Genomic DNA, 13096 nt, shown 5'->3' on the forward strand with positions numbered 1-13096 from the left:
TTCTGCAGTTTCTGGTGTAAGTTTGTGCATGGTCTTACTTCTAAGTTTATGCATTGTCTTATATTGGATTAAACTCTGTAATTCTGTGATGTCAACACGCATTGTTGTTTCCTTGTGCCTACACGTGGCCCGCCGAGAGGACCTGGGATCTAAAGGAAGTAAGAGAGCCAACTTTTTTCCAAAGTTAACTATTTATGATTTTCTTCCTTAACAATATATATATATGTTTTTCAGCCGACGAGTCCAAAATCCGATGTGAGATTCATCCGTGCTGCAGTGAATCCGTCTCTCTTTATATATTTCTCCCTCTTCCTCACATCGTGTCTTTAGGAAATTTTCAAAACAAAAACGGAAGATTTAGGATGTATCTTACTTCTGACAGAGTGAAAGAATATAAATAATAGTCCTTACCACCTGTGTAAACTTTGCCGGTGAATGTTATTATAATAATAATAATCAATTTAATTTGACTCTTTCTCGGCCTTGGTAAAGCATCTCAACATGAGGTTGCCACTGTGTAGCAATCTCAAAGTGCTACACAGTGCAACTAAAATCATAGATATAATATAACATAATATAAGTTTTATAATATGTGTTATATTGTTTCATTTCTAATATAGGCCCTTGTGTCAGATAATCTAAGTCAATGTTAGAGAATAATTAATATTTTTAGATGTACAGAATCTCAGTTAGCCTTCATAGCGGGGGTTACACCAAGCACTGTAGCTAATATTAGCTGGTATCTCGCCGGTGGACATAAATACAGTAAAGTAATATTCTAATCACAATATATACACAATAATATGTCCATCTTACTTGTGAAATGTTGTCTGTGGAGCCCTCACATCAATAATCCATCGACCAGAACAACAATATCCCTCAGTGCTGAGTAGGGCTGAAACGATTCCTCGAATGATTCGAGTACCTCGATTACTAAAATTCCTCGAGGAAAATTTACCTGCCTCGAAGCTTCGTTAATTTATGTTTTATTAGTTAGCGCACCGTATTCCGGCCGGGACTTCATTTGCGTTGCGCGGAGCTCTCACTTCCGCCTCTGAGTTGTTGACAAAAGCTAAGTCTCAGCGGCATAAAGTCCAATCTTCAAGATTGGCCCGTGGGGATTTTATTGATTGATGATAATGCCCGACTTTTTATCGTTTTTGGGGAACCAATAAACATCCTTAAGATGACTGGGGAATGCCTGGAGTACGGCAGCATTTCTCCTCCGGGGCTGCTGGTTGAAAGCGAACGGCGGGAAGAGCGCTGAGGTGAGCGGATAGCCTGAACAGGGCGGGCGGCTGAGTAGCTGATGCTTACCGTGTAAATGTAGCTTTACCGACGAACCGCACAATAAATTTCATATCCCGGTCTGAAGAAACGGGTGGCGGAGCGCATCGTACATGGCTGGTAGATGAGTTTCTGAGTGTGACCAGTGAAGGTGTCGTAAATATCCCGTATTGCTTCCCCCCGTGTTCGTCCCCCGGTCTAACGGTTCGTCAGTCCGCTGGTCCATTTCCTCCCCTCCACCCCATGTTCGTTCATTCGCCCTCTCCTCCCACTCCAGGCGGCATTTCCCGTATTTTCAAACCCAAAGCGTGACAGGTTAGGTGGCAAGGTGAGTTTAATTAATCTATTAAACTCACTGAAGATGAATACATAAACTAAAAGCTGGATTGTAGACATTTTTTATAAGCACATTTGTGAGCCTGCCTCTTTGTTATTAAATTCAATATAATTTCAGATTTTTCTATAACTTTTCTTCTGGTTAACTTAGAAAGTGAGCTATTATTGTTACAGGTTAGTTTTCTAAACTACAGAAAAGCAACTGTTAGGGATGCTCAAATATGAAAAATTGGACTGATATTGATATCTGATAGTAACACCGGTATTATGCCAGATTTACCAATATTTCATTTTATATTTTTTTTATCCGATTACTCAATTAATCGTAAGAATAATCGATAGATTACTCGATTACTAAAATATTCGTTTACAACAGCCCTAGTGCTGAGGCATCTTCTGCTGTTTTGATTGAGCAAAGTAGGAGGGTATACCGCTCCAAGATGGCCGCCGTATTTCCTGCGCCGGAGCGGTCCATGAGGCGTCTATGCTTATATTATGTCTATGGATACGATTCTCTCACCGTTACCTGTAACATTAATGCATCACTAATTCTCTTGTTTTAATGTAAAATCCTCTACTGCCATCTAGTGGTAAGAAATTTACATGATTACGCCCCTAGTCACTACTAACCATGGTTTCGTTCACACCGAGCTTAAGTGCAGCGGCTCTATTTCCCTCCTGTAGTGGCAGATTGACAGCCCTCAACTTAAAAGCTGCATCATATGAGTTTGAAAACATTTCTCCGTCGTGCCTGCTGCTAGCATGTGGTTGTTCTAAATGAAAATTAACGCGTTCTTCTTTGATTTACAATTTTGACTTCTAATGATTCACTTCCTGCTATAGAGCCCCCTGGTGGTTGAAGAAAAATCCACAGAAAAGCCGCACCGGGCTACAATCCGCATGGTTCAAAGCTTAGGAAAGAAGTAGCAGCTTATAGTCTGGGAAATACGGTACCGTAGGTGAAATTGAATAATTTCCTCGGCACACCTGACGATCACCCACGGCACACTAGTGTGCTGCGGAACAGTGGTTGAAAAACACTGATTTAAGTCATAACTTACCCATTTTGTACGTGCAAAATGCGTCCCACAGCATTCACACTCACATCCAACCAGACTTTGTGTCCCTCATAATTTTTCCTCTTGGGCTTTATCGTTGATTTCTCCGTTATTTCCTGCTAATAACCTTATAGACCTGACATAGGACTAGTTAGAGAATTTTCTTGCCCGCCATCTTTGCCTCAGTGTTGATTTATGAGACAAAAATTACTCAAAAAATGTCTCTGGTAACACATTGAGGTCCGTTAGTCTGCCATAGTAACAGTTGGCTTGTCGGAGTCTAACAGTGTTTAGGTTGTAGAATCCCACTTGCTCTATGTATCAGTGCAATGGGAAATAGCGCCCCCTCTCTGTGTGGCTGGTTATATACTGCTGGCTCCTGCACTCAGTGCCAGTCTGTGAAAGCTGCACGAGAGGCGAGTTTCATTCTTCAGCACACCGAGTAGAAAAATGTTAGCAACAGATAAAACATAATTTTTATTAACTTAGATAAATAGAGTGCAATTAATATTTACTAGATACGTGCCTGGCACTAATTTTTGCACTTTTAATTTCATTATGAAACACTTCTTGTGCCAAGTTAAAAAGCTAACATAACGCTCACTTTGTTGCAGTGTGCTGATTGAAGCTGAGCCGTTGCACTGATTCCAACCTGATATGTTCTCATTCAGGAAATAAACTGCAGATCACCCAGAAACTCCTTGTCTTCTTTAAAACTACACAACGCAGAGTGGAGGGGTTACTTGGGCTGGGCTGGTACAGTGGAGTGAAGCAGAACCCAGTTACAGGAGGACGGCTCTACCTCCGCAAGGTGGCGGGGCCGGCGTCATGTCAACTGTCATTCCATTCATATTTTTCTACATTCACAACCAAAGGATGACTAAAACCTTTCTGGGTTGAATGAGCTAAAGCAGATACAGGAAGTAGGATGAAAAGGATAATATTGTCACAAATCTGTGCTATGCAAATTTATAAAGGAAGATATTGTGTTGATGAGGGAATATAATGCTATTCCCTCATCAAAAACATACCTGGAGTGTTGCTTTAATTCTTTCATGCATGTTTGAGGAATCCATGAATCTCAGAGATAACCATTTAGGGGTGCCTAAAGGCTTGCTCTCACAAAGCAGTGTATATTTACCCAGAGCTCCTCCTTAGAGCTGTAGTCTCCAGCCATCCGCCCGCACCTCCCCCACTCAGCTCCTCCAAACTAGCCAGCAGCAGAAGACACAGAGGCCAATTATTTCAAGGCACCAAATTATGAAGTAAATTTTATTTTAAGTCATATTTTGGCACATTGTGCCATTTATAGCATGTGACTGTGCTATAAATGACACTATGTGCCTGAAAAATACATATTATTCCCCTCTATATTCACAACACCATGTAAAAAAAAAAACAACAACAAACAGCCATTTTGTATGACTGACCAACTCATACAATCTAAAAACCCTGAATCTAAAAAAATTTTTCAGTTCCTAAACATGACCACGAAATTGTACGGAGCCCCCCAGGGGACATGGGGAATTTTTTTTCTTTTGCGTTCCCTCGCAAAACCTTTTGCGTTCCCTCGCAAACTTTAAGTCAGCGTTCCAGAACCAGACGACAATGGAGCAGACAGTACACTCGTGTGTGAGTTTTGTGGATTTTTATTTTGAAATTGGCCTTCAATATAAGGATATTCAGTTTCTGCTTGCCAAAAAGCACGGGTGTCACATCAGTGTGCGACATTTAAAAAGAATACTTAGTGCAAGAGGACACACTCGTCGCAACTATTCTGCTGACTTGGCAAGTCTGGTGGAATTCGTTAGGAGAGAACTTCAGTCTTCTGGACAGCTTCACGGATATCGTTGGATGTATGCTAAATGCAGGCAACATGGACTTTGTGTGAGAAAGGAGGATGTCCGTCTGATCATGAGAGAATTAGATCCAGCCGGAGTGTCCTCGAGGCAAGCCAGACGTCTTCAAAGAAGAAACTACTTCTCAAAGGGTCCGAACTTCATTTGGCACATTGACTCTTATGATAAACTGAAGCCATTTGGCTTTTGTATTAACAGAAGCATAGATGGATTTTCACGAAAGATTATCTGGCTCAATGTATACACCACAAATAGTGATCCCAAGTTGATAGGAGGATATTACACTGAAGCAGTGGAGCGTTTGGGAGGGTGTCCGAGAGTTGTTAGAGGGGATCTAGGTACAGAAAATGTTTATGTCAGAGACTTCCAGCGATTCCTCATTCCCACTCAGCCCAACGACCCTCTTCAAAGTTATCTCGAAGGAGCAAGCAGTGCAAATCAAAGGATTGAATATTGGTGGCGCTTTCTGCGTACGGAGTGTATGGAGTTCTGGCTGTCCTTGTTTGCTGACATCAGAGACAATGGATTCTTTGATGGAGGATTTCTGGACAAAAACATTCTACAGTTTTGCTGTATGGGACTCATACAGGTGAGTTAATTGACTCAAATATATGATGGATAAGATATCACGTGAGGAAGGAAATCTGAAAGGCAACAACATTAAAATCAGCATGTGGGCGAGATGCCACTGGTTTTTTGTTTCATTCACGGTCTAGTATTTTGTTCGTACAAAACTTGAATGTCAGGCGCACGCTCAATTTTGTGACGTAGGTGCATACTTTTATCACATCAAATTTCTACTGAAAATGGAAATAATGCATGACGAGCGCACACCCATAAATGAATGTGATCTTTTTCTACAAAGAGGAGTAGATGTCTCTGTGTTTATTTGTGGTAAATTATGATATAATGAAAGACAGTGGTTCTCTGTTGTTTTTTCCTGGTCGCTGTTCACACTTCCGTGGTGCTGAAAATGCACCGGTTACTTTTTCTACCTTAATGTCAGAACACGAAAGAGCAGGTAGAACGGTGAGATTTCACATTTTAACAGCAACAAGGGATCATTTTTGACAGCTGCATTTAAATCTCTATTAAAAGATACAATTTAATTGGCTATAATTTTTTAAACCAAAATCAAAAGTGAACTATTTTTAACTCAATAGTTACCGTTTGAATAGGCATCAAGTTTCTAACTGCATCAAACGTCAAATAAGATACCAAAGTAATTTTAAAAATCAATTCGTCCAAGAAATGTCACCAAAAAATTTATTTCTATAACAACTGTAAATGCATGAATGACAGTTCTAAACTGTCTGAAATTACCTAATTATTATTGAGCAATTATGAAAAAACAGAACACACGAACTGAATATAAAAAAAATTAAATGAGCAACGAATGAAAGATTATTCTATTTGCAATGTTTCTAACCCCATTTATAATTTGTAGCATACACATTTCACCTCTTCTCCTGGTGCAAGTCCCACACAAAGCTTTGCAGACAGGGTAGTGTGTCATTGAGATTGTGATTCTACACCATCAAAGAATTGCTCTAATTACAATTAAATTAACCTTCAAAATGCAATAATCTTCATCCAATCTTCCTCTTTTATGACTTTATTGCTGATTGCTACAGTACACCAAATAAGGACTGACAATTAAGGACAATGACTATGCCTAATACTTTTTTCCAGCTGAGGTTAACAAAAGTGAACTAAATTTTTCTGTTTTATCTGTTACAGGATGAGTTGGATGACACAGCACAAGTATGGAACACACACCACACCAGGCCATCCAAAAACTTGCAAGTTCCCAGCGGTCTGCCCAATGTGATGTATGCTCTACCTGAACTGTACAGTACCACAGACTTCCTCACTCCTATTCAAGTTGAACATGTTCAACTGTGTAGAGATGCATGCACCTTTCGGCAGGCCATACCATGCGATTCAGCTGTAAATGACATTTGCAATGTTTTAATGGCAGAGTCTGGCCTGATGACGCCATCAGATCCATACGATTCTGTGAAACTGTACATGGTACTCAGAGATGCCATTAGAGCATTACTGTGAGTATTCACTGGAAAGAGCCTGCCATGTTGGGGTTCCACATCTTAAACTAAGCTGGTTGTTTATCAGACATTACCATGCACTCTAACTGTTAAACTTGAAAATTATCTGACAGTTGTTTTTATTTTTTGCCTCTCACTTTTCTTTGCTTCTTAATGATTAGTTAGAAAACCAATAACATGCTTTTGGGGTGGATTTATTTTGGTTTTCCACAAGGAAATCTATTTAGTATTGCAACATAGACATCTTTCTTATGCTGTAATTTTGCACTTATCTAATGTATTAAAATTGAAGCAGGAAACTAAATGTTCCTATGACAACATTTGTCTGTTGAAGTCCTGATGTGTTGGATTGATTTAGCAAAATGCAAAAGTCAACACGCACAACAGTTAAATTACATCTCCTTGCTGTGGATAAATCAAATTACTAAGAAGTCCTGCAAATACAGTTCATAATTTAAATAAAGCACTGGAAACAAATTGCTTCATTGTTTTTGTGTAAACATTTATTGTGAACATTCACAGTAAATCAAAACATGTATCAAAAATAAAACTTTTGCAATACAAATATTACTTCATTTTTAATAATAGCTTAAGAAAACATTTTGGGCCCCTCCACTAAAGCAAAAAACACACAAAGGTCACCAGAAAACCGAAGTTAGCGGATGTTACAAACCCTCTTAATTTTGTTGTGTTTTAAGTATTTTTCTTGTGTACTTCATACAACCATGTAAGAATTTCAAAACCTACTTGGATAAATACAAAAATACAGCAACTGTACTGCTCAAATATGAGCAGGAACCATTGGATAAAATTGTCAAAATTACAAAAATGGGACTTGTTTGCACTTTAGTTTAATTCCTAAACACACCCTTTCACATTGAGGTAGAACATTTTAAAAGAAACATCTTTTTAACAAGTGTCATCTTATGTTGTCAACATTGTGCATACTAACAGAAAAGGGTAAAGAAAAAGTATTTTGATGAACTTGTCAAACTCTGAATTTAGTTGTATTGCAAGCATTTTTCTGTAAACACCTGGACTATTAAAACATCCAAATAAAATTTCAGCTGAGTGTCAGAACTCAATTACAACAAATGTGAAAACCAACTACTGGTCTAATTGCAACAGGCGATTATTAGAATTCTGCAAATGATACAAAATTGGAAAATTTGTTTTTCATGCTAACAAACCTTTAGACATTGCACAGCTTTTAAGCATTGAAAATGGAATATCACAGTTTAACAATCACAGCATCATGAACATGGTTGATGATGATACAAAATGGAGTGTTTATTTTAGCAAAGATGTCAACTACCTTTTCAAGCTTAAATAATATCCATCAACATGAAATTGCTTGCCAAGATACTGTGAAACTCTGCTCTAAATTCCGGGTAGGAACTGTAAGTGTAAGGCACATCAATGATTGCTCCACATGTGTGTGCAACAGGTCTTCTCCCAAAACCTGTTTCAGCATTAAAGGTCACCTTAATTTCTTCTGTGCATAAAACTGACGAACCTGTGCAAAATCGCAAGAATTTCTCTAGTTTGCGCTGATCTGCATTCCTAATGTACCTTTGCAAGTAAGTAAATGTTGTCTGTTCTTTTTGTGATAGGGACAAAGCCTCTGTTTGCAGCATGTCAACTACTTTTTTGTTTGTTGGTTTTTTAGACTCGTATAAATGAAGGACATCAGCTGGATGAGACAGATTCAATGCAATGTCTTTGAAAATCTCATAAAAGCAATCGATGATGTACTTTGGTTCTTGCAATATGACTTTATGAGCCATGACTTTTATTGCTTGCTTGACATTTTCCTGACATGGAATGCTGTGAGCCCCCATCTGTGAAAACAGATCCAACGAATTGTCCTCCTCATCCTCTTCCAGTACATCACTGAGGGCCTTCTCAATGATACTTCGCTCGCTCTCTGACAAATACTTAGAGAAGGAGGACATCAAAACTTCTTCTTCTACAGCTTGAAGACCAAGTACAGAGGCAATTATGAATGCCTTGGACAACCTGACTGGAAATATGTCATGATCAATGAGTCCTTTTGCCCAAATTCGGCCTAGTGCATACCACCTCTCTTCAGAAAAGTCTGGTCTGAGTTTTGGCACCCTCTCCTCCTCCCCTTCACAGAGCTCCAAGAACTGCTCCCAGAAAGCTGTATACACGTCCCTCGACACTCCACTGTTGTCCACAGCCATTTCATTATTAAATTCCATTTTTAATTCCAATTCCATTATACTTTTGTCCATGAACAAATTAAGAAGGTCATCTATGACCATGGCACGCCGGATATGTGCATACCTTGGGTCTTTGGGATGTACTACACCTCCAGTAGCAGACGGTAATGCATCATTTTCTGTTGAAGGGATCATGTGTACTACAGCCGTTTGTGGAGCCTGTAACATAACATTAATAACAGTACATTTTAGTTGTTGCAAACAAATCATATGCAGAAGCAAATAAAACCTCAACACAAAAACTTACTTCTGAAAAGTTTCTGGCTTCCATCTCAATATGACTGTCCATCATGGGAAGAGTAGAAGCAAGCTCACCATCACCATCTTGTGACCTTGACCCTATTTGAACTACTCCAGAATCCTCCATCTCATCCTGACCGTCAATGTTGTTGAAGTTGACTGTCACAGTTTCTGTTTCTTGAATTACCACTGGGTTTTCCATATCATCAACTGCATAGAAATACTCAGTTTCCTGGTTTGAGGGACCAGGTGTTGAATGTAATGCAGGATATAAAAGTTCAACATTGTCATCAATGACATACACTGGATCATGACCTTCAGTTCCATCTGGTAAAGCTTTGGGTTGTGGACTCAGCGATGCTTCATCATCTGAGATAAGGTGCTGGCTTGAGTTTCCTGATGTATAGCCTTGCAAAGACTTCATTGAAGTTAATGGCTCAGCAGAAGGGGTAGAAGTCGAGTGTCGAGTATGTCTTCCAACATTGTGAGGCTATTTAAAAAGAAAAAAAAAAAAAAACATCTTCACATTTGCTAAAAGTAGTCATTTGGTGGTTTTTAGCCAGTTACTTTACAACTCAATCACAGCATTTCATCAATGAGCAGGTGAGACAATCGGGTAGCCAAACAATACAGTTAGGCAAGGGAGGAAGTTCCATTTCATCACTTAACCATAAACAGGGAAATTTGTTAAGAGCATGTTTATGTTACAATGAAATTTTACATAAAATGTCATGTAAAAATTGTGTATTGTGTTCAAGCTGCAGGGCCAAAAATGACAAGTAGCAATGTATATCAGATGTGTTATTCTCATTAATCAACTTTTTGAGACCCATAAGTCAAACTAAGATTCAAATGTTTAGATAAGCATTTGGTTCAGAGTCACAGACCTCGTCTCTGGTACACCTTTAATGAAAACTTAAGGTTCTGACTAAGAATAAGTTTTAATGTCCAACTCCACTTAAAAGTCCTCAAAAATATTGATTAATTGCAGTCTCTTTTAGTACAAATTACGCATTATTTATATTACAACTTAAGTTACTTTAAACTTTTGGGTGGGGGTTTTCCATGTGCTGGATGGCTGAGAACCTATAAATATGTAGAAGTTGATATTGTGTTTAGTTTAACCAAACCAAACTATTTTTTTGGTTTGTTTAAACCAAAACATTTTCTTATTTGGTTTATATACCAAACTAAAAATGCCATTTGAATTGACTGGCACCTTTTAACGGTTTTGTGTCAGTAGATATTACCTGTTCAAAGTCTTCTTGGTCCTCTGATGAATATGAGGAATGCTCCAAGTCCTTGGCGCACAGATAAAGCCGTAACATTTTAAGTTTAAACTGTTCATACAGTTCTGTAAGAGTACTGTCCAGAGATACAGTTTGTCTTTTGAAGTCGCACATGCCAAGTGTAAAGTCCATAATGGATCCCTATGATGATAATCCATAAGGAAAAAACAACTCTTTTGCAATGGTCATGACTTCTGACACAGTAGTGTTTTTCTCGAGTGCAAGATGTCTGGTTCCACCCCCAAATTTAGACCTCACTTGATGAAAATCCCCGCTTTGAAAGTGCAGCCATCCCACTTCAACTCTGCGTTTGGATTTTACTGCATTGTTGTTTTTAGGTCTTGCCATCAAGCCAGAATTTCTCACAGTTGTTTGCTGGGGTACTTCAACATGTCTCTTCCTTGTCATCCGTCTTGTCTCAATCGTTTGTCTAATTCTATTTAAAATGCCTTCCTTGTCGAAATTTGCTTCCCTCTGTCGACAAAATGACATAACAGCCAAGCGGTCACCATACGAAGGGACATATCGGGCAAATTCTTCATCTTTCATGACAGAAATGACGCCTCTGTCAATCTGCAATTGGATATAAACATTTAAAGACTACAATTAGTTTTATACTTAATACAGTAAAACTTTTAAGTAAATACTGTGCAGTACTTTTTTATGGTATCATATAAGATTGTGTTATGTTTTGTATCATGCTGTATTGCAGGGGTGGGCAATCCTGGTCCTCGAGGGCCAGTGCCCTGCAGTTCTTAGATGTCTCCCTGGTCCAACACACTTCATTGACATTGCTGAATCACCTCCTAAGTGCAGTCAAGTTCTCTAGAGTCCTGCTAATGACTTAATTATTTGACTCGGGTGTGTTGAAGTAGAGATGCATCTAAAAGTTTCAGGACAAGGCCTGGAGTTGCCCACCTCTGCTGTCTAGTGATTTTACTTTGAGATTGAAGGAGTGGTCAGTGGGAAAGAATTTCCCTTTCGGGACAACAATGTTAAAAGTTTACTTCCATTACAACACAATGAACCAACATACTTTTTGTACAAAAATGTATACACTTATAATTAAACAAGGTCTAGTATTACTATAAACTTTATAACTGAATGCGTCACCTTATCAGCTTTCATCCGATTTATGTCTTCTTCCATAACATGCCTTGATCGAAGGAAGGCTTCAAGGTCGTCCTCCATGCCTAAATACAATTTGGAAGATGTATAATAAGTCCATAAATACATATTTTACAAACAAAGCTTTCAAAATTCACAATCTACACAATTAAAAACACAGGAGTTTAAACTCATAAGTATTTCATTATTTCAATGTCACTTTTCTGTGGGGCACCATAAATTATGTAAGCTGCAGCGTCCGCGTGTAAGCAGTTAAGAGATAGAGAAAAAGCAGAATCTACAACAGAAATAAACAACTAAAAGATAAAATAAACTCACCAGAGCTGCCCAGCCATCCAAGTAAAGCTATGCCTCTCAATTCCAGTCCTCACGTCCCCCTGCTCTGCATGTTTTAGATGTGCCTCTATTCCAGAACAGCTGATCCAAATGATTGCATGACTGCAGAAGCCTGTTAACCACCTACAGATTCAAACCAGGTATGTGGCAGAAGGGAAACACCTAAACCATGCAGGGCAGGGGGGCGTTCGACCGGACTTGAGAAACACTATAGTAAAGGGAAAAACAGGAAGTGGTCACGGGGTCCTCAGACTTTCTGGTGCCCCAAAATAATGCCTGATTTTTTTTCACATTCTGTTTATGTCTGACGGTGTTGACAAAAACTTTGAACACCATTTCAATTGAGTTGAAAATATATAAAAATGATTTTAATTCAATGCATTGATACTTTTATAATCATTTATTTGGATACTTAATTGTCATAATATATTATTCTAGTATTCTTTTCATTGTTTTAGAATATTATAATGTACCGAGTTCTACTACAGAATTTCAATAGAATATAGACAAAATATAATTTCTTCAAATATTGTCCAAAAAGGTAGTGTGTAGGTAGACATTAGTCTTCCTTGTGATTGGATCTCGAATCTCATATTTTCCAGGTGGCTGTAATCATATGCCATGAATCTGCAACCGTGACATCAGCAACCGAAGGCATCATCAGACCGTAGCACGAACCGCCACGAAAGTTCTGCTGGCGTTGATAATTCTCATGTTTCAGGAACATTTAACTGCCAAAAAAAAAAAAAAACTATTGTGTATTTTGAAAGATGGTGTCAGTCCTAGCCCTGCCATAACTCCCCATACGTTCTATAAATCATAGTGACACCTCCAAACAACTGACGTAGCGTAATAAAGCACACTTTAGCCTGATGAAGTTGTATAGTCTAGTTATTGTCATTAATAAATTGGTCGTAAACGACATAATTTACATCATCGTTAATGAAATTAACGTTGCATTCCCCGCCTTGTCACTCTTTTCTTTAAGCAAGCGAACAGATGCCTTTTCTTCCATCGGACACGATTAATATTTGACATAGTTGTTATAAATGAAGCTAAATATTGATAAGTAAACCATATTTATGCTGAATTAAGATAATTTACCTGTTTCGTGGGTTTGTCTTGTCTTGAGTGCTGGTCCAAAATGAACCGGAAATGCAAGGGAGGAAATGTAAAAGGCTTTGCGAGGGAACGCAAAAGTTTTGCGAGGGAACGCAAAAGAAAAAAAATTCCCCATGTCCCCTGGGGGGC

General features: G+C 38.6%; 2 protein-coding genes across 2 annotated transcripts; one reads left to right on the forward strand and one right to left on the reverse strand.

Moving 5' to 3' along the window:
- The first annotated feature begins 4350 nt into the window (after positions 1-4350).
- LOC106906374 (uncharacterized) lies at positions 4351-7013 on the forward strand. Its single transcript, XM_088011477.1, has 2 exons — positions 4351-5129; positions 6281-7013. The coding sequence occupies exons 1-2, from the start codon at positions 4536-4538 to the stop codon at positions 6605-6607; spliced, it is 921 nt and encodes a 306-aa protein (XP_087867603.1). The 5' UTR covers positions 4351-4535; the 3' UTR covers positions 6608-7013.
- Positions 7014-7087: 74 nt separating this feature from the next.
- On the reverse strand, positions 7088-12828 carry LOC106913562 (uncharacterized). Its single transcript, XM_088011476.1, has 5 exons — positions 11828-12828; positions 11495-11574; positions 10343-10954; positions 9100-9582; positions 7088-9011 (listed from the first exon to the last, which is right to left on the reverse strand). Exons 3-5 carry the CDS (start codon positions 10511-10513, stop codon positions 7932-7934), a joined length of 1734 nt encoding a protein of 577 aa, XP_087867602.1. The 5' UTR covers positions 10514-10954; positions 11495-11574; positions 11828-12828; the 3' UTR covers positions 7088-7931.
- Positions 12829-13096: the final 268 nt, after the last annotated feature.

The sequence above is a fragment of the Poecilia mexicana genome, unplaced genomic scaffold, assembly GCF_051168715.1.
Source record: "Poecilia mexicana isolate PSO_F unplaced genomic scaffold, ASM5116871v1 scaffold_13, whole genome shotgun sequence".
Taxonomy (NCBI): Eukaryota; Metazoa; Chordata; class Actinopteri; order Cyprinodontiformes; family Poeciliidae; genus Poecilia; species Poecilia mexicana.

What these genes read in the sequence shown, in the direction of transcription:
- LOC106906374 (XM_088011477.1), top strand. Translation starts at nt 4,536, where the DNA reads ATGTATGCTAAATGCAGGCAACATGGACTTTGTGTGAGAAAGGAGGAT. An exon ending in GCTGTATGGGACTCATACAG is followed by an intron (nt 5,130 to 6,280) that starts GTGAGTTAATTG and finishes TATCTGTTACAG; the next exon opens with GATGAGTTGGATGACACAGC.
- LOC106913562 (XM_088011476.1), bottom strand. Translation starts at nt 10,513, where the DNA reads ATGGACTTTACACTTGGCATGTGCGACTTCAAAAGACAAACTGTATCT. An exon ending in ACCAAGAAGACTTTGAACAG is followed by an intron (nt 9,583 to 10,342) that starts GTAATATCTACT and finishes CTTTTTAAATAG; the next exon opens with CCTCACAATGTTGGAAGACA. An exon ending in AAGCCAGAAACTTTTCAGAA is followed by an intron (nt 9,012 to 9,099) that starts GTAAGTTTTTGT and finishes GTTATGTTACAG; the next exon opens with GCTCCACAAACGGCTGTAGT.